The sequence below is a fragment of the Spea bombifrons genome, chromosome 1, assembly GCF_027358695.1.
Source record: "Spea bombifrons isolate aSpeBom1 chromosome 1, aSpeBom1.2.pri, whole genome shotgun sequence".
Classification (NCBI taxonomy): domain Eukaryota; kingdom Metazoa; phylum Chordata; class Amphibia; order Anura; family Pelobatidae; genus Spea; species Spea bombifrons.
The window spans coordinates 134261732-134283017 of record NC_071087.1 but is presented as its reverse complement, the minus strand read 5'-3'; the positions used below and the strand labels follow the sequence as shown (position 1 = coordinate 134283017).

The window sequence follows — 21286 nt, the reverse complement described above, 5'->3', positions numbered from 1 at the left end:
AGACATAGTTGGTTGAGTTTGGTGTGGAAGAACTTGACTGGCCTCACACAGAACCCTAACATCAACCCCATTGAATACCTTTGGGATGAACTAGAACAGAAATTGCGAGACAGACCTTGTCCAACATCAGTGCCTGACCTCACAAATGCTCTACTGGATGAATGCAAAAACATTGGGAAAGATTCCCACAGAAACACTCCAAAATGTGGAAAGCCTTCCCAGAAGAGTGGAAGCTGGTATAGCTGCAAAGGGGGGACCAACTACTTATTAATGTCTGAGTATGTCTAGAATGCAATGTCGTAAAAGTCCCTGTTGGTGTAATGGTCAGGTGTCCCAATACTTTTGTCTATATATTATAGATAGATATAAACAGTACTGCTCAAACATTTTAGGCAGGTCTGAAAAAATAGGTTAATAGTTTATTTTTGCAATTTAACAAAATACAAAGCGAGTGAACAAAAGAAAATGCCTTCACCATCGAACAGCATCAATTCTTCTAGGTACACTTGCACAGTCAGGGATTTTGTAGGTACAGTATATGGTTATGTTTATGACTACACAATTATACCAAACAGGTGCTAATGGGTAGAAGGTAGGTTATAACACAACCATTAGCTGAAACAGAAACAGCTGTGCATGACAACCATACTCACTACCAAGGTGAAGACAAAGTCATTAACAACTGGAAGTGATGGTATGGCCCTCACAGAGCCCTGATCTCAACATCATTGAGTCTGGGATTACTTGAAGAGAGAGAAGCAACTGAGGCTGCCTAAATCTTCAGAAGGACTGTGGTTGTTTGAAACAACCTACCCGCCACGTTCCTTAAAAACCTGGGTGCCAGTTGTATTTAGAAGAATAGTTAAAAATAAACTATTAACACGTCTATCTGTAAAAGCATTGTTGCTTTACCCATCTGCCTAAAACTTTTGCACAGTTCTATAGGAAACATATAATGCTCTATTCTAAAAGGCGTTTTGATGAAAAGACGTGTTACAAAAAAAAAGAATAAGCACACCTAATTAAATCCTGCACAGCATGTGAACTAATTTACCCTTAAATACTGTATTATTCAGGCTTGTCTAAATCTCTGTTATGTTTCCAGATAGATTTGCCTTCTTCATTGCAGATCTCATGTCTCTACTTGTCTGGGTTATTTTACATTTTCCATTGGGCACTCCCAATTAAAAAGAAGACTATAATTGATGCTGCAAGGTTATTGACATTTGTCACAAACATTTTTCAGCTCACAACTGTACATATGTTATAACTGTTCATGTGTTCTTCTGCATACAACTGTACAAAGAGAACAATTTGTGAAGGTAGAATAAAGAGACAAAATGTAAGGTAGGTCAATAATCCAACAACATACGCAAACAAACACACACAAAAGCAGACAGCACATGCTGCTCCTTGTTCTATCAACAGACCACATCACACGCAATAGAATTCTACAAATGCAAAAGTAAAAGGGAACAATACTTAGAACTACAAAAACAACAGCTGCTGTGTGAAACTCATAGAAAAATTACTTAGACAGACGTAAAAAGGGAGAAAAAGCATTATATGATATCTATGTCTGATAGACAGTTATGTCTAGATTAATGTTTCATACAACAATAATGCTACACAATCTACTGGCACAAATAAAATGGAATTTGATAAAAAAAAAAGAACACTCAGCAGTACTAGGAATGATGTTTCTAACATCGCATTGAGTACAAAAGCGTTATATTCAGCTGCATATATAGAACCTCACCTGTAACCTGACAGGGATACTCAATATAAGCAAAATTTAACTTGGAGATAAGAATATTAACTAGATACTTAATACATAAAATAGGCAGGTTTCCTAGGATCATACTGAATGTTGGCTCTAGCTGATATTTGCAATTTTCAAGAATATTACATGATGTCTATATCTTCGGGGAACTGGTTCAATGACAAAACCAATAAGAATAATAATGTCTGTATAGAATGAATTAATCATGTGCTATGGCTGTTAACTAAAAGAATGTCAACAATTACACAAAAGTACTTGGCCAGTCTTGCACCACAAATTGCTGAAAGAACACGACTTGCGCTAGCATGACCTCTTGTGTTTAAATGCGGGATTCCTACTTAAATGACGTACACACACAAAATGATAAATCAAGCAAGTATAGTGAAGGAACGAAAGGGAAGAAAGGGAAGAAAGGGAAGAAAGAAATATTCACTAAGCTCTGAATGATCTCCTGAGGTGATAATTGGTGGATTTAAAACACTTAGCTGTTCACTAAAAAGAATGTGACCGAACATCCAGAGACCTCAACACTTCAAACTCAAAGGGATCTCTTGGAAGACGGGACTTGCCACGTTTCACTTGGTCTCGGCAAGTTCCTCTTTAGTCTACCACCTAAGCCCTAGTGACCTGAAGAGGAACTTGCTTAGACCAAGCTCATACAGAATTCCTATGGAGCTCGGCTGCTGTGCCAAGTGCTTTTTAAATAACTTAAACAGTTGTTGGCTTAGCAATGAATTGCTCTATAGTAGGTATTGCCAGAGTTAATCAAATCCTAACACAGAAAATAGTGCAAACAAAACAAAAGGAATCCTATTGTAAAACATAACTTTTAATGGATATCCCACTAAAATCTTCAAATATAGCCAAGAGAAAAAACATTTAAATCCAATAAATATATAACCTACAGTCTAATGGAAGTAGTGGTGACCAACCACCTAGCTCTAACCTCAGTAGAGTCCTGGCTGAGTACTGCTCAACAAATTTGAGAATCTAACCTTAGGTAGAGGAGAGGCCAAATGTCCAAGCCCTGCCTAACTACCTAATTTCCCGGACTGCTCCATACTATCCAACCTATGTTTAGGTCCTCAAAGGCAGTTTGTCAAGCAGTACTCATCTTTCTTAATAATACTGGAAAATACTAGAAGCCAAACATCAATTGATCTTAGCACAAACATAGAAAAAAATAATTATATTATAATAATAATAAGAACCATTGGGCCCACCTAGTCAGCTCATTTCTCCTGATGCAAAGGCTCAATCCTTAGTCAGTCCTTGATCTTGTCTTAGATTCAGGATAGCTTTATGCCTACTATTATGTTCGTACTGGTGAAGAAACTGAAATACTTCCACAAAGGGAAAGTCAAAAATGCATAAAAATAATTGGGTTAAACTAATTTATGAATGCATCACTTGTCTACATGTCTACAAAAATATGCCCAATCCTGCCATTAATCCACTGGGGAACCACACAATGGGGGCATTGGGCAACTCCATAACTAATTAATTTCCTTGTATTTATTGAGTATTGCTGACTTGCACTGACTGCCTGTATCCGTGTAGCATACAGAGAAAACAATGCAGTGTATAAGGCTTATAGCAATGCATTTAAACAGAATATCAAAAAATACCGTACATCTTAAATCTACTTGAAAACAAAGACAACATGATAAAGTAACGCTATATATATATATATGTATATATATACGTATATACAGTCCAAAGTATACAATTGCACACCAATATATATATAATAAATTCTATTTAAAGACAAGTGCTGATTTAAACCTGGGACAAATGCCAGTACTTGGAAAAGGAGCCAAAGTTTGTGACTACTGACTGACACGGGAAATCTGAGACAGCTGTCGCATATGTAAAGTTAGCATAACCAAATACTGTGAGGATTAGTTTTAACGCGGCAATACTCATTAGGACAGGCACTTAAAGATGAAGTATCCCATCCTACTAATTTAGTAGATATCACTATAGCACGCAATGGAGGATGATTCCATTACAAAGTACTAATGTTGTGTTACTGTTAATGCCAATATCCACATTAGGAACTGTCACAACCTAATTGCCTCAAGCAATGCAAGTTACTATAGACAAGAGGGCTTGTAACACAATCATTTAAAATATTACCGGATTTCTTTGAATTCATTGTGAATAGAATTTACCTGGTTTGTGTACCGCATTCTTGGAGGGATCTGCTAAGGTAAATTATTCAACTGAAGCTGTAAAAAGGGCAGAGGCGTCTGAAGAACGACTTTAAAGGTGACGGGAGAGTTGGATTTCAGGAAATTGAATCCAGGTCACAAATTCAATTACTTAATGACAGCTATTTTGTTTCAGTTAGTGGTTCGGAAAGATGGAGGGGTAGTCTTTTAGTCAGCAGAAAATACAATTTGTTAAGGGAAAACCAACACATGGTAGGGTAAACAAGATACTCTTTTTGGTTAAGTAATGCTTTAGAGGCAGGGCTGTCAGGGAGGATATTAAGATTCTCCTCTGCTTTACAGTCAATGATTTAAAATATATTTTGCCTAACTTTAACCCTTTCAGTATTAGGAGGGTGTGGAAGAATGCTAAATTGTTTGATGCATTATATACGGCCTCTCGGTTTCATATATACTTTCCACATTTGTTACATCATGAAATAGGTTTTATTTTGCCATACAGCCCAAACAAGGAGAAATATACAAAACCCACATATCAGTATCATTTTACTATAGCGCTTCGTGAAATAATTATACTTGCCAATAGATATTGCTAAGTTACAGGCTGCAATAAAAGTATATACTGTGTGTATATATATATATATATATATATGGTATGTGTACTTGTCAAAATAAAAAAAATACCCACACCCACTACTGTTCAAAAGTTTGGGGTCACTTAAAAATGTCCTTGTTTTGGAAAGAAACGCAAATCCTGTCCTTTAAAATAACATAAAATGAATCAAAAATATATAGTGCAGACATTGTTAATGTTGTAAACGATTATTTAATGGAATATCTTTATTGGCTTATAGAGGCCCTTTATTACTCCCATCATTCCTGTGTTTGCTAATCAAAGTTTAAAAGGCTAATTGATCATTACAAAACCCTTTTGCCATTATGTTACAACTAGAAATGTCCTCGTTTTCCATGAAAACAGCTAAGTGACCCCAAACTTTTGCATTGTAGTGTATGTACACAATACTGTGCAAAAGTTGTAGGCAGGTATGAAAAAAATGCTGTAAAGTTAGAATGTTTATTTTTAGCATTTAGCAAAATGCAAAGCTAGAGAAATCTAAATCAAATACGTTTTTGGTGAACACTGTTTGTCTTCAAAACAGCATCAATTCTAGGTACACTTGCGCACCAACTATCTTGGAGAACTAGCCACAGTTCTTCTGTGGATTAAGGCAGCCTCAATTGCTTCTCTCTCTTCAACTAATCCCAGACAGACTTCATGATGCTTCACTGTTGCCTGCAAACACTCATTCTTGTACCGAAACACTCATTTTTCAACACCCCAGCTCCTGTATTTTTGTGACTAGTTGAGTCCATTTGGCCTTGTTTGCACATCAGAGGTATGGCTTTTTGGCCACATGTCTTCCACGGAGACCACTTCTGACCAGACTTTTCCGGACAGTAGGTGGGTGTACCAGGGTCCCACTGTTTTCTGCCAATGCTGAGCTGGTGGCATTGCTGGACATCTCCCTATTGCGAAGGGAAGTAAGCATGATGTGTTATCTGCTGCACCAACCTTCTTTGGCTGACTGTTGTGTTTATGGTCCTCAGCACTGCATCCTTCTTCAAATATTGATTTGATTTAGATTTGTCTTCTGTTCACTCACTTTTTATTTTGTTAAATGATAAAAAATAAACTATTAACATTCACACCTGCCTTTATATAAAAGCATTGTACACTCTATATATCCACATAGATGTAATAAATAATATGTGGACTATGCATCACTTCTCCAGACCGGTTCAACTATTATATGAATACATATATAACACAAAATCAAAAATGGTTTTCCCTCAAATGGCGGAAATGAGAAACAGAATTAGATTATATTACAAATCCGTTTAATGTTTCTATCGGCTTAAGTACAACTATGGCACTTCCGAGTTAAACTTTTCATTTGTCCTAAAACATGTTGTACATTTTATTCCATTAAATATACACATTTAATGATTCAAAACCTGCGGCACTAGATTGCCAAGAAATTTATGTTAAATGAGTCATGTTGTAGTCTTTAGAATGCAGGATTAGTAAATAACCAGTGTGTGTTTCAATATTTTATTATATATATATATATTTAGATATATATATGTTTCATAACAGATGTACTATTTTAGGTTTTAACAGAATTCTGTAACAGCATAGAACGCCATATAATATCAAATTAATATGAAATGCATTATTCAGCTATTTATTGAAGAGTTCTGGGTTTTTTTGCAGGTCTTCCTGGGCTTCAGTAAAGCTTGAAAAATGAATGACAGATAAGTAGGAGGCAGCGGCAGGTAACGGGCAGCCCCCGGCATGGATGATGGCAACCAACCTGCTTTACATGAGCTACTCCTTGGGAATACAAACATGCTATGGTGTTAACCCCCTAAAGCCCACGCAATGTTTCGTTCACGGCAGTGAAGGCGGGATAGTACACTCGGATCAGCAGATCTCTCAGCTCCGCCACCCACGATAAGGATAAAAGAATAAGACCGTGTGTCCCCAGAGTGAGGGGATAGGATGCGCGGGTGAACGCGCCGCTCGTAGCTCTCCTAGGTGCTGTCAGTGAGTTGGGTCCTCTCGTCCGCACGCAGGATATCAGCACATGGGAGTGAGTGCTCAGCCTGCCGGGCAGGGAAGTCTGGCCGCATGCCGCACGCAGCCGGAATGAGCCATGAGGGAATCCTGACCCCGGGGTGTCCCGTTGGCACGCTCCTCCGCTAGGACACACTGCCCCAGCCACCTGTGCCTGCCAGTCCACACTCAGCGACTCACTCCGCCCCCTTCCCTGCCCAGGCGCTGACGTCATGCCCGTTGTTTTGGTCCGCCCGACCAATAGGACGCGTTGCCTGGATTCTACGGGTACCGAGATGGGCCCTTCCTCCCGTACTGAGGACTTCCCCATCCCTACCAGAACGCATTGCGCTGGGTGCACAGCCTGGCGGTCCTCCTGCAGCTTAAACAGCCCTGACATGGAAACATCGCTGCAGTTCCAGCACGGTTTCTACCCAGAGCAACAGCCTCAGCAGCGACCACAGAACCTGCACTGCCAGAGCCCGGACGAACAGCTCTTTCTGCAGCAGGACGGTCCGTGCTTTCAGTGCCACAGCTTTTCCTTTCACGGGGATAACCTGCCACTTCTACGGACCTCTTCCCCTCTCACCGGTGCTTTCCGCACGAACTCCTCGCCCCTGTCCTCAACCTCCTCCCGCCAGGGCAGCCAGCTGAACGTGAGTGACTTGACGCCCTCCAGCCATGCCAGTTTGTCCAGGCATCACCAGCACCTCCAGCAGCAGCAGCACCACAGCAACCAGTACCACCAGTGCCACAGCCGGCAGCAGGCGAGCCCCACCAGCAGCCAGCGCCGGGAGAGTAACCCCTTCACGGAAATAGCCATGAGCAGCTGTCGGTATAACGGAGGAGTTATGAGACCGCTAAGCAACCTGAGTGCCTCCCGCAGGAACCTCCACGAGCTGGACTCGGAGTACCAGCCTCTGCAACCCATGTCAAGCGGGAGCGCCGCCCCGGAGATCGTGGTGTCCAAACCCGAGCACAACTCCAACAGCCTGGTCCCTTACAGCTCGGGAGCCACTGGAGGTGGCGGCAGCGGCGGCAGCGCTGGAGGGGGTGGTGGGCAAAGCAACAGTGGGAGTAAGAGCAGCAAAAAGAAAAACCAGAACATAGGCTACAAATTGGGTCACCGGAGAGCTCTGTTTGAGAAGAGGAAACGCCTGAGTGACTATGCGCTCATCTTTGGGATGTTTGGGATCGTAGTGATGGTGATCGAGACCGAACTCTCATGGGGAGCCTATGACAAGGTAAAGACAAGCTCGCTGACCTTGAATACAGACCAGTTAGTCAGCCGCTTAACCCCTTTTAACTCTGTCCAAGTTATGTGCTTGCCTCTCGCCATGCCTTGTACCCCCGATGTGGCACTCAGTGAGTTATGAACATAGTTAAAGCCTGAGCCGTGTTCCAAGGAAAAGCCCAAGGAGCTGTTTGTCTTGTGATTAGAATTCCCAGATAACATGCCCGTTGCTAGGTCCCTGCAGTTTAGATCTAGTCCCCTGAGAGTAATGAGAGTTACACGCACTGGTGATATCCTTCCCTTCCCAACAACCTGGAGAAATCTCTTCCTCAACAGACAAACAGACGAACGAACAGACCAACAGACAAACCGACGAACAGATGTGCACTTTTTCTTCTACTAAAGTAAACTTTTTTTGTTTGTCTGTCACCCAAACTGAACCATGTTTCTGTTGCAGGCTTCGCTGTACTCCTTAGCTCTAAAATGCCTTATAAGCCTTTCCACGATTATTCTGCTTGGTCTAATTATTGTATACCACGCAAGGGAAATCCAGGTAACGTCTATTCTTTTATCCGATCTATCTAGTATTTCAAATATGATTTATGTTGTTTTTTGTTTAAAATAAAAAAATTAAAAAAATTGCATGCTGCCTGGGCACATATACGTTTAACCAATCAATGTAATGCTTATACATTCATGATATCTCTTGCTTCTACAAATTACTAAATTTACTATATATATATATATGAATGATTTGATTTTATATGATAAGTTACATGATTCTATGTGATATTAACCCTTATATAGATTTTGGAATGTCTTAACCGCTTATGGACTGATTGTCCTTAACTCCCACACTTCATTAAGCTCGTATACAGCAGAAAAGTTGTTGGACAGTTTGTGTGCAGCCTCTGTGAATGAATGAACATGATTTCACGCACGAAGTGTCATATATACGCCGGCTTTCTGCTGATTTCTTTGACAGTGTGAATCATTTTATGTGGAGCTCAGAGCATGACCCAAAGCTTTTCGTGTCTTTCACCTGAGTTGTACTCGTGTAATTCTGTGTGTGCAGCGCACAGATCGCCAAATATTGGGTTAAAGGTTTATAAATTCAAAGTTACATTCTTAGCGCTCATTCAGGGTGAGAGGTTTTGGTGTACATGGCGTGTGCTTTGCATGGGGCAGGTATAATCTGGTGGGTGATCATATGATGGTTTGGTTCCCCCGGATGGGATGTTTTTGGCACTAATCCAACAAAGTGACTGTGGAATCATGCCGTGAATATCTATTTTTGAAAGAATATTTTAGATAACGCAGCTTTCGTGTATATTCTGGGGGCTCAGTGCCCTCCGTTACTGCACTAAGTGCGCTGAGTAGCGGTGACATGGCGTGTGATACACGGGCATTCCTGTTACACATCATTCAGAGTAACGGGAGGTTTCCGATGCACGAGGCAGCGATTTGTTATTTGCGCGCAGATGTATTACGTGGGGCGCAAAGTGGATATGCCACGCGTTATAATGATACACAACATATAATCAAATCCGAATCTGCGGCACCACTATAGGGTCATTGTGTAAAAGTAACCCTGTAATACACTGCTTTCAGTTCGTTCGTTGTGACGTGTGCGTGTGTGTGTATGTATGTATGTATATATATATATATATATATAGTGTGTGTGTGTGTGTATATATATATATATATATATACATATATAGTGTGTGTGTATATAATGTTTGTGTGTATGTATGTTTATATATATAATGTCTCTCTGTGTGTGTATATATAATGTTTGTGTATAATATAATATATTTGTGGGTACGTTTATATATATATAATGTCTGTGTGTGTATGTATTTGTGTATATATATATATGTGTGTGTATGTGTATATATATATATATATAAATATATTATATATATATATATATATATATATATATAAAAATGTCTGTTTTATATATTAGAAGTCCCAATTTATTTCAGATCAATGTGTTATACTTTTGTATTTCAAGTGTAAGGTGATAAAAAGGTGTATATTTCATATTTAAGAAAATACAGACGAGTTTATATATAATGTGTGTATATACGTGTGTGTATATATATATATATAGTAGAGTAGAGGTTGTAGCCGTATTAGTCCAGTGGTGTCAATATCAAATAACAGATGGAATAGGTATATTGTGATAATACCTTTTTTATTGGACTAACAGAATTTTGGAATGACAAGCTTTCGGGAGCTCTTCTCCCTTTCTCAAGTATAAAACATTTCTCATTCTGTTAGTCCAATAAAAAAGGTATTATCACAAGATACTTATTCCATCTGTTATTTGATATATATATATATATATATATATATATATATATATATATATATATATATATATATGTGTGTGTGTGTGTGTGTGTGTGTGTGTTTTATATACTAGGATACCCAATTCATTGTAGATCAATGTGTTGTAGTTTTGTATTTTCAGTGTAAGGTAAATTGAGTATAAAACTTTGTGTACTTAAGAAAATCAGAAGAGTTTATATATATATTTGTAACAATAAATCACTCGTAGGAATCATAAACATGAATGAATTGCAGCGACGTTTTGTGCCCCTTAATGGGAAACATACCGGGGGCCGCCAGCAAATCAATGCGTTCATTTCATAATAGGAATGTCGACACATAAAGAGAATGCGGTGCGTGACTTTATATTAATAACACGGGATTTAGAGTGTGCTAAGTATTTCCCAGTCTTTCAGCACCAGGGACAGCTCCCTGCACACAGCGCTGCACGGTGAGCCTGATCACTCATTGCACACAGCGCTGCACGGTGAGCCTGATCACTCACTGCACACAGCGCTGCACGGTGAGCCTGATATATTCACTGCACACAGCGCTGCACGGTGAGCCTGATCACTCATTGCACACAGCGCTGCACGGTGAGCTTGATCGATTCGCTGCAATGTATTCATTCACACTGTCTGCCAGTGTGTGCACCGGGTTTCCCGCTCAGCCCTCTACTGTTCTTCTGTTTTCGGATGGAAGCCCAGGCTGCCCCGGCCGGCGGGGGTGGGTTTGATTAATAGACATTATAGAAGAGAAGGAGGAATTGCACTTTTCGGATTCCTGGCATTCAGAATAGTAGGAATGCTGAGCGCGCGTCTCGCTAGAGGCGCTTCTGCAATAACCGAGCTCCCTTTCATCCACCAACAGGGGGAATCCCCGTGATTTCCCCACTCCTGTTACATACCGCGGCAGCTACATTGGCAGTCCGTGGTGCTCCCCACTTACTGTGGTCCGTGCATTATTAATGTCTCCGAAGCTAAATATAGCTGGCTGCGTTTGCCCAGAGCGCCCGCGGATTATTAATGAGTCTTAGAGGCGCTTTCCGGGGTTACCCCAGCTCGGAATCACCACAAAGCGCCGTGTGTGCGCATGCGCAGCACCGCAATGCGTGGGAAGCTGAGCTCTGGATCTAGCAGATACTAATCATCTGAGCAGACAGCATGGAGAGAGCGAGGCCAGAAAAAGGAGACACCTGGGATGGTGTATAGAGACTCGGTGCTTCCCGAAACATTGTTTATAGCATGTCATCAAAACAGGCAAGGGGGGAATCCCCAGCCAGCATCCCCAGCCAGCGCTGTGTGAGAGTGTGTGTGTGTGTGAGTGTGTGTGTGTGAGTGTTTGGGGGGGGGCATCAGTTCATATGCAGCTGGGAAGCACTGGATTTGTGCTGAAGACATTATTATCACAACAGGGGGGCAGCAGAATGAACATTCAAATTAATGACTAAATCAGTCGGGGCTGAAAGCACTTTGTTTTTGGATGATTTTGTTTTTAAACCAGCTGGCAATTGTCATGTTTTTGTTACTGTACAAGCCTCACAATCGCACCATGGACAGAGGATGCCGAGTTACCCATTTGACTATTCTTGTAATGACGATGACCAAGGATCCCGCATGCATGATTTTGTACATGTTATTTTTCTGTATGCAGATTACATTATTATTATTACTATTATTATTAGTGACATTTCATGTCCATCACAATGAAGCCGAAAAGGAAGTTCAGAGGCTTCTACATTATTAAACTACTGTACCTGTGCAATTTCCAGCTCTGCTTCTCCGGCAATATATGTCAGTGTCAGTTTGCGGATTCACATTGCTCTGTAGAAATTCATAAAGGTAATTCACTTACTGGCAGAGATGCAGCCCCCTTATTGGAAATAGACTTTGTCCTCAGAGACATTGCACAGTTTACAGAGACATCCGTGTGCTGGTGGACATGTAGAATGCCTCGACACAGCAGCTACATTTTATCAATAACCTAGCATTTACTCTTACATAAGACATTATTACATATTACAAGCGTGTGTGCATGAAGCTAAGTGCCGTGCTGGGAAATCCCAGCCGATGGATTTTATAATATGTTGCACGCTTATATTTCCAGTAATTTATTTAGCATTTCTACCATCTCTCTTCACCCAATGTATGTTATAGATTCATATATTTTAACTGGAGAAACTGCGCATTCTAACCTTAAATAAGACAGAGATGTCGAATAGTTTTTGCAAACGCTTCTTATATTTGAAATATTTTTTTTGCTGTGCATTTTTTAGCTATTAATAGCATTACGGTATGCAACATGTAAGCTGCAGCGTTAAATTGCAGAGTAGTTTCCCTTATTTTCTCTCCGTCTCTCCGAAATATGATTAAATGAGCTCACTCCTACTGATGACTGGTAATTTTTATCTACGCTGTACAGAAGATTTCCACGGGAAATATGTAACAAAAACATACAATTGTTTGATGATCGCGCCATGGACCGTGTAGAGCCTCAACAAACTCCTATATATATATCTATAATGAACGGTGTAGGCAACGAGACTAGAAAAGCTATAAAGACATTTATTGTTATGTGAAAGCTTTAGTGTAAGAGCAGCATGCAGGTTTATTTTCCAGTGATCTAGAAGATTTCCTAGTGTCTGAACATTTGCAAACGATACAGATTTATCCTCATCAAAACAAGGGATACCTCAGCTTTCCCCCAAACTCGGCTTGTAATGCTCATGGAGCATATAAAAGCATATAGTGATCGAGTCTCTTTTACAAGATGCATGTTTTTTTTCTTATTTTTAATAATCAGTCCATTACATTCACATTTACAGTTTTGTTCATTAACCATTTAATATCAATTCTCCTTTTAAAAGGTTTATCATTCTCAATTCGTCGTTTTAAAAGTGTCTGACTAATAAGGGCCATAAATGTTTGTTGCGCAACATTTGCTCACAGTCGTCATGTCTCGGTCTTTTCACTATTTAAGGAATCTTGGTGTCGTAGTCCAGTAGCTAGAGGCCTGTACGAAATAACTGGCAAGATACGTGTAAAATACAGATGAGACTTTTCATGCATGAGGTCATCAAAGTTAAATGTTAAAGTAGACATTAATGTACTTTGTCTTCTGTATAGTTGATGTCATATAGTAGATGGGGCTACAAAAATTTATTCTTCAATGCGTAGGCTTGGCTTTTTGTTCATTCATTATATTCATGTATGAGTGGCATTTTAACCTTTTTAAGTAGGTCCTCTCTTATGTATTGTTAAACATTTTGAACTAGTAGGTCTATGGGACTTCAGTGCTTTCATATAAATGATTTCATATAAAGAAGAGTTCTAGGGAAGCATGCTACACTATATCTTATAAGGCTAATATTAACATTCTGAAGAAACCCTGCAGCCCCCACATCATATGTAATGAAATATTCCACATTGTTCCTATACATCATTTCCTCTGATTCTGTGTTTGACATCAGTCTGCGAAGCAGCACTGAGAACATACGAAAGAATAATTGCAGCAATCTGCATAAGTTGATTTTTTTTTGGTAAGCATACTTTGTTTTATCCGTTTGATGTGACTGGTTAAGTAAATGACGTGCTGTGTTCAGACAGTAAACTACTGGAAATACTCTCCATTCACATGGATTGTCTCTGTGGGATTACCTAGTCTTAAAGCAAGATCCATTCCCAGCGCAGTAACAAAGTTGCATCAGAGAGACACCTAAATATAATATTAAAAACAACAATTATACCTTGCGTTCCTTTTTTATTCACAATTTTCTTTCTTTGCTTAGTTTATGTAGGAAGGCGTATTTTGATGTTAAATCAAATAGGAAATTGTGTTCAGCAACATGTTTTAGGTTTAGACTAGCAATTTAAATTCTCATATGGCCTTTGCTTTTCCTTTGACTCATGTAATATGCATTATTTAATAAGTATATATATATATATGTACAATTACAGACCTTTCTTATAGAGTAAAGAATATTTACAAGGCAAAGCAAAAATACTTAAGATTAGTAGATTTATGGCCACTAACCTGATTTTTCCTTTTACTCTTCTTAAGAGATTTTGTGCAGTGAAGCAAACATTCCTTTCTCTTAATGTCATTACATATGCAGGTATTGGCAGTGTGCATTCATGCTTCCACCAACAAACTTTACACGCCATTGAATCTGTAAAATAACTGACATGACCGGTCACTTAGTCAAAACATTCATTCTACTCTTGGCGTGCTAAGAAAATAAACAGATCCGCCATTTTTTAAATTATAAGATTAATCATTAAGAGAAAAGAAAACACACAAACCTTTAAGATGCTTTTTGGTTTCCATAACAACAACCTATCTGTGCCTGCTTTTGTGTCACATGACAATTAGGCATTCCCTGAAAAAATATGAATGAGGCAAAACTTTACATAATGAAAGAATTCATTTGGGAAGGATTTGGTCATTCAAGGGTACTTGAAATTATGTTTCTAATGGTGCACTTAGTCACAAAAGTGTTAAATTCAGCAGAACAGGTGGGGTAGAATGTTGAATGCTTTCTACAGACTCTTTTTATGTTGTAGTGTATTAGTCATAGCCTGTTTTGACACACTTGGTAGTTTGTGGGTACATACAGTACAAACAGGCCCGGACTGGGACAAAAAATAGGCCCGGGCATTTCAGACTGAGCAGACCATTTTTATGAAAAAACATATATGTACATACATATACATAATACTTGGTCATTCAACATGGGAAGCCTGCAGCCACAATTTAGTACAATACAGTAATGTTTTGTCCCCTGAAGTCACTACAAATTCAGGAGGGCATTTTATCTCTGGATAAGTAAAAATGAAATAGTTCCTACTGTAAATTAAGGAAACAGATAACCAAACACACACACCAGGACAGGCTTTTCCACACCGACACCCAGACACACACACACACACACACACACACCAGGACAGGCTCTGCCACACCGACACCCAATCACACACCAGGACAGGCTCTGCCACACCGACATCAAAACACACACCAGGACAGGCTATGCCACACCGACATCCAAACACACACACCAGGACAGTTAGAAAAAGAAGAAATGGTTCAGCACTCAACTCCCAGGAAGCTAGGAGCTAGCAGGAAAAAAGGGCAAAACAAAAACAGAAAGCATAACAAAAATAGCAACGGTTGGCTGAAACGTTGCTTTTTTGTTTTGCTTTCTTTGAAAAAAGTAACCTAAGGATTGGAAGCTGATTGGAGTGCTGGGGTTCTTTTCTGTGTTCCTACACACACCAGGGCAGGCTCTGTCACACCAACACCCAAACACACACCCCAGGACAGGCTCTGCCACACTGACACCCGAACACACACACACTAGGACAGGCTCTGCCACACTGACACCCAGACACACACATCAGGACATGCTCTGCCACACTGACACCCAGACACACACACCAGGACAGGCTCTGGACAGGCACACCAACACCCAAACACACCAGGACAGGCTCTGTCACACCGACACCCAAACACACACACCAGGACAGGCTCTGTCACACCAACACCCATACACAAACACACACAAGGACAGGATCTGCTACACTGACACCCACACACACCAGGACAGGCTCTGCCACACCGACACACACACACCAGGACAGGCTCTGCCACACCGACACCCAAAAACACACACACACCAGGACAGGCTCTGCCACACCAACACCCAAACACACACACAACAGGACAGGCTCTGCCACACTGACACCCAATCACAAACACCAGGACAGGCTTTGCCACACTAACACCCAATCACAAACACCAGGACAGGCTTTGCCACGCTGACACCCGCACCCTCCGCCTGCCTGTGGCATCTTTGCCACCAAAACAGCCTGCCTGTGGCATCTTTGCCACCAAAACAGCCTGCCTGTGGCATCTTTGCCCCCAAAACAGCCTGCCTGTTGCATCTTTTCCCCCCCTTACACATCCATGCTATCACACACACATATTCATTCACTCGTTCACAAATATTTTTTCACTAATTCAAAGATAATCATTCACTCATTCAGATATTCATTCATACATACATTGAGTATCAATGTATGTATGTATTCATTCATACATTGATACTCATTAATTCCCTCATTCAGATACTCATTAATTCCCTCATTCAGATACTCATTTGCATATACTCATTCACAAACATTCATTCACTCACTCCTTCACATACACTCATTAATTAATTCTTTCATTCAATCTCACATACTCCATACAACCTCCCTCACCCCCTTACCTGAACTGTCTGTACGCGCCGCTCGCAGACGCCGGCAGATCTACACAGGGGAAGCAGACGCGCAGCAGGGTCATGTGACGTACGTGGCGTACGTCACATGGTTCTGTTGGAGTCCTGCGTCCCCCTGGCGGTAGAAGAGACGCTGCTCGCGCGCCTGCCAGGTAAGTTGTGGGCCCGCTGCTAGAGTTGCGGGCCCGGTCGCAGTTGCTGCGGGCTTAAGGGGCAGGTGCCCCTTTTGCCCTGCATTAAGGACGGCCGAATAGGCCCAGTCAGTCCGGTCCTGACTGGGCCTATTTTAAGGTAGGGGCCTGGAGCTGCAGCTCCATTAGCCCCTAAATCAATCTGGCCCGGCCGCGGCCTGGGCTGGCCCGGCCGCGGCCCACCGGGCAAATGCCCGGTGTGCCCGATGGCCAGTCCGGGCCTGAGTACAAATGACTAATGTGGTATATGAATGGGGAGTTCTGAGATAAATCATGCTTTCAATTGTTCCCAACGTTCTATAGTACCTAAACGTCCCCTTACTGACTGTTCAGACGAAGCAAAAAGTGGGTGACTTTATGATGTTTAATACCCAAAGACGGGCGCACTGACACACGCAATGCAGTTTTCAATGGTTAAGTACCGTGCTGCTGCAGTTCTAGGCCTTAGTATTTGGCTGATGTACGCTCATGAATGGATATATTTAATGTCTGTAAGTATGTGTATAGTTCGTAGTATATTTCTTTGACTATTTTTTAGCGAAAAAGGTTGACATTTCTAAAATAAAAAGAAAAGGCTTGGATATCATCAAGTACCGTATTATTTTGCTCACAATTTAATACCTAACATCTTGAGCGCCGCTTCTTTCTAGTGAGCTAGGCTGTGAGTTGTGATCTCAGCTAATAGATACTCTGTTCTTATGATCCCACCTCTACATGATGCACGTTTTGTTGAATGTATGTATTTTCCTTAAAGTTACCTAGTAATTTTATTTGGCTCTTTATTTTCCTGATAATGCAAATTCTTGGAAAGTAAACCTCATGAATCAGTAGTTTTAAAAATGGAAAAAAAATCTCATATTGAAGACCACATTTTAAAGCACAACACACAAAATACTTGTAAACTTCTCATATTGGAGAACTCTTGAAAGTTCTTAAACAACAGAGATGTAACAGTAAATAGCTTTTTTTTGTCTAATGCACACGGGTAGCTATTCACCTCTTTCAAATACCATCGGAAAGCATGACGTCAAATAACTTACAAGAGCGTGTGGCAGTAGTTCACTAAAGTAAAACGTTCTGCTTTTACCATGAAATGGGGATGAAGTTTTAGGCAAACTGTGAGTTGTTTCTTAAGACCCGTTTTAAATAATTCTGTATCCGATCAGTATGAACCCTTCCTGCAGATATACACACTCAATCACAGATGGAAAATCAAAGCAGAATAATTCACAGTGTTCTTCAAAACCCACAATTAATTGTAATAACCTAATCAAAATGTACATTACATTGTACTTAATGAGTTGATCTATATGAACACGGCCAATTATAAAGTCTTTATACGAAGTCAGTACAGTTCTTCGCTAATATGTATTGGTGTTCTGGCATAACATGTCCCTAATACTTTTGGTTTTACATCCAATACGGTGTTTTCTGCTTACTGTCATGAGGATGCCAAGGGACGAATATCAAAAATTCATTTTTTTTTTTAACAGTGTTTTGGATGCTTGTTGTTGCACGGTGATTTAGAAATATCAGACAATGAAAAGCCATTGTTGTCAGATTTCATTTATCAGGGGAGCATCTGCATCACTGCAATGTTCAGATTATAGACACAAGCAGCCAGAAACATATTTTGAGAATCCCTTAATCATTTATTTTTCCCAAAGATCTTTCGGTGTAAAATGATTTTGCTCTTTTATACATCCGGTATTAATCAGCGTTGGGTACGATTAGGGAGTGTTTAAATTGTAGAACATTTGTGAGTTTTTTCTTCTTAAGCCACGATGGGCTGATTTCTATCAGTCTTGCGCTTAATAGCATTAAAAATGACAGGAAGTGTGACAGCTGGTTTGGCACTGGACTGGAATGAGTTTTATTTATATAAGCCTCTGTCCTTGCAATTCATTATCATTTGTCTTCTTTGAAAATATTTTTTTTTCTAAATAATAAGCAAGTGTTTAGCAGTATTTATACCACAACACCACAACGGAGAACAGAACATGGTTTTATAAATGACAAATAATATTTTGCTGGGGACAGACTACGAACAACACTACAATATGTATTTCTCAGATAAATCCTACGTTGGGGAGAGAAAAAAATCACATCAGCCTTGGTGAGGTCAAAATATATTGTATTTATTTACTAAGGACTGCATATGTCAGTCCTGCTGTCAGGGGTTCATAGTTAAAGACCGTACTACTCATGGCAACCTACATATAACCTTCTCCCAAAGGAAGATCTGTAGTGTCGGCTTTAACTTTTTCTATTTATAGCGTGCTTTCTCTTTGACAACACAACAGCAGGTTAAATAACATTATTGATTTATTTACTTAAAGGTTGCAGAAATTGAAGGATATATTAACCTAAAAGACAGAAACATTAGTTGATGAGCAGCTTTTCTTGTGATGTCATAATTGTACTTATTTTATATTTACAGGGTCCAGAAGACAGGCATAATGAATTGATGTTACTTTATTTTGATGCATAGATATTTAAATTATATTTTAATTAAAGACATGCACCCAGTAGTTTGCTACTAGAAAATATCCATTACTTTTTCCTACATTTTGTACCGAGCAGCGACAATACCAGGGACAGAGATTTACAACTCAATTAAGTGTTCTAAAAATACTGAACAGCTGTGACATTCTTAAACATTATGAGCAACAAATGTATTAAATAATAAGCCAATGACGTTTGATGTTGGTGCATTTGCATCACCCATGTAATTATTACTCCAGATTAATTTAACCCCTTAAGGACAATGGGCGGTCCCTAAACCCATTGAAAACAATGCATTTTGAGCCCGTACATGTACGGGCTTTGTCATTAAGGGGTTAAAAACAACATATTTGTACTAGCAATCTATAGGTGTAATTGGACTAGTCACGTATTTTTTTTTGTATGACTTTCTTTCCTCAATAACATATTACCCCATTTGGGGCAAACACATTTCGGCAGTTAATTCAAGTTTTGCCCACATTATTATTATTACAGTTTATATATGGAATGCAAGCAAATTAGTATGAAGAGGGATACAAAATAAAAAATACACAAAATCAACAATAACCCGGGCACAGAGAAGACATACTGTTTCAAAAGGAGAAGGAGACTCTTCACTTGCAAGCTTATGTTCTATTAGGGGGTTTTAGAGGTTTAGAGGGGAATGTGAGTGACAGCTCGGGTAATGACAATTTAATTGTACCTGAACTCAGCTCTGTTGAGGTAAAATGGTCTATAATATATAAGAAATATCTCCACAATAACATTTCACTGCAAAAACAAAAAAACGTACCATGGCAACAGCTACATTTTAGTTCAAACATAATAAAGGAGCCATCGGGAACACAGCCTATTGATCAAAAATTACGTAATACACCGTTCAGTGCTAAAAGGACAAGGATCAGACTTTTTAAACATGCATGGGATAAGATATTCTGAACCTACGACAAGGCCAAGGACTGCTTTAGACCCGAGTGTCTACAACAGGAAAATTGGCAAAATAGATGGACTGAATGGCTCTTACCGGCTGTCAGATTCTGTTTCTTAATACAAAAGTGCTTATAAACAATGCTTGTTAGTCGGTGTAATAAACTTAATATATAATCAACTGACAAATAATGTATTTAAAAAAATAATAATAAAAACTAGAAAATACTTAAATTCTACTTCAACCGCACAGGACAATCTAGGCCTGAAAGCAAAACGCCTTATCAACCCTCGGTACATCTTAATGGGAGTCTCTAGACTACTTACAGTAATCAGTCAAGTCAAACCAGCAACACAAAAGACAGCTTTTCCAGCACTTTGTAGAGAAATGTTTTGTACACATTTATTATGTACATTTATATGTAGGGTGGGAATGGAATTTCAGAATTATGTGGATATTCTAGTGTTACAAATAAAAAATATACAGTAATGAAAAGTACTGTAATACAAAGAGCGTTCCTCCCCGTCTAAACATACAAAGGTGATAGCACGCCATATTATGTGAAATAGCAGTTTCAGGGTTCATTTTCTCTTCTAAGGCATCTCCTTCTTGGATGCAGTAAATCCAGATGTATGCAAAGATTTGAAAAAGTCTGAAATGCTTTAAGACGTTTCCAAATATCCTGAGTGCCATATAAATAGACTGGCTTTTGTTGGAGGGTAATTTTTGTGCAGAATGCCTGTTTATGGATCCAAGGGTACTTATTTCTTCACCAATGAAATCCTTTGCTGATTTGGAAACTTGTTGACATTTCTTTCGATTATTACTAATCTTTTCTCTATATAGCACCAGAACATTCTGTAGTTTTCTACAACAAGGTTATACATAAAAAATGACAGCCAAGCAGTGTAGGAAACCCATGCTAGAGCCTAGAGTCTGAGGAGAGAATAGTGAGTCAGCTGTCTAATAAAGCAGTAAAACATTGTATTATATATATATATATATTATATATATATATATATATATATATATATATATATATATATTTCCATAATACAACAGATTTCAGACAGACTTCTGTAAGGCTTTCCTTACAACTAGATGTGTCCATGACAACAATCTTTAAATCTTAATGGGTAGATGAGATGAGCTTTCACATAATCTGTTTCGAATAAAGAACTACTGCAAAATCTGAAACAATAAAATATTCCATAAAAAAGAATGCTCTTTTTCCATAGTGTAG

At 39.5% G+C, this 21286-nt stretch overlaps 1 protein-coding gene across 1 annotated transcript in view; it reads left to right on the top strand.

Annotated features, from left to right (window-relative positions):
• The first annotated feature begins 6807 nt into the window (after positions 1 to 6807).
• KCNN2 (potassium calcium-activated channel subfamily N member 2) overlaps positions 6808 to 21286 on the top strand; it is a 74386-nt gene continuing 59907 nt past the window's right edge. The window contains exons 1-2 of the mRNA XM_053474285.1: positions 6808 to 7818; positions 8266 to 8361. Of these exons, the coding sequence (XP_053330260.1) occupies positions 6808 to 7818; positions 8266 to 8361 (1107 nt within the window). The remainder of the gene's footprint in view (positions 7819 to 8265; positions 8362 to 21286) is intronic.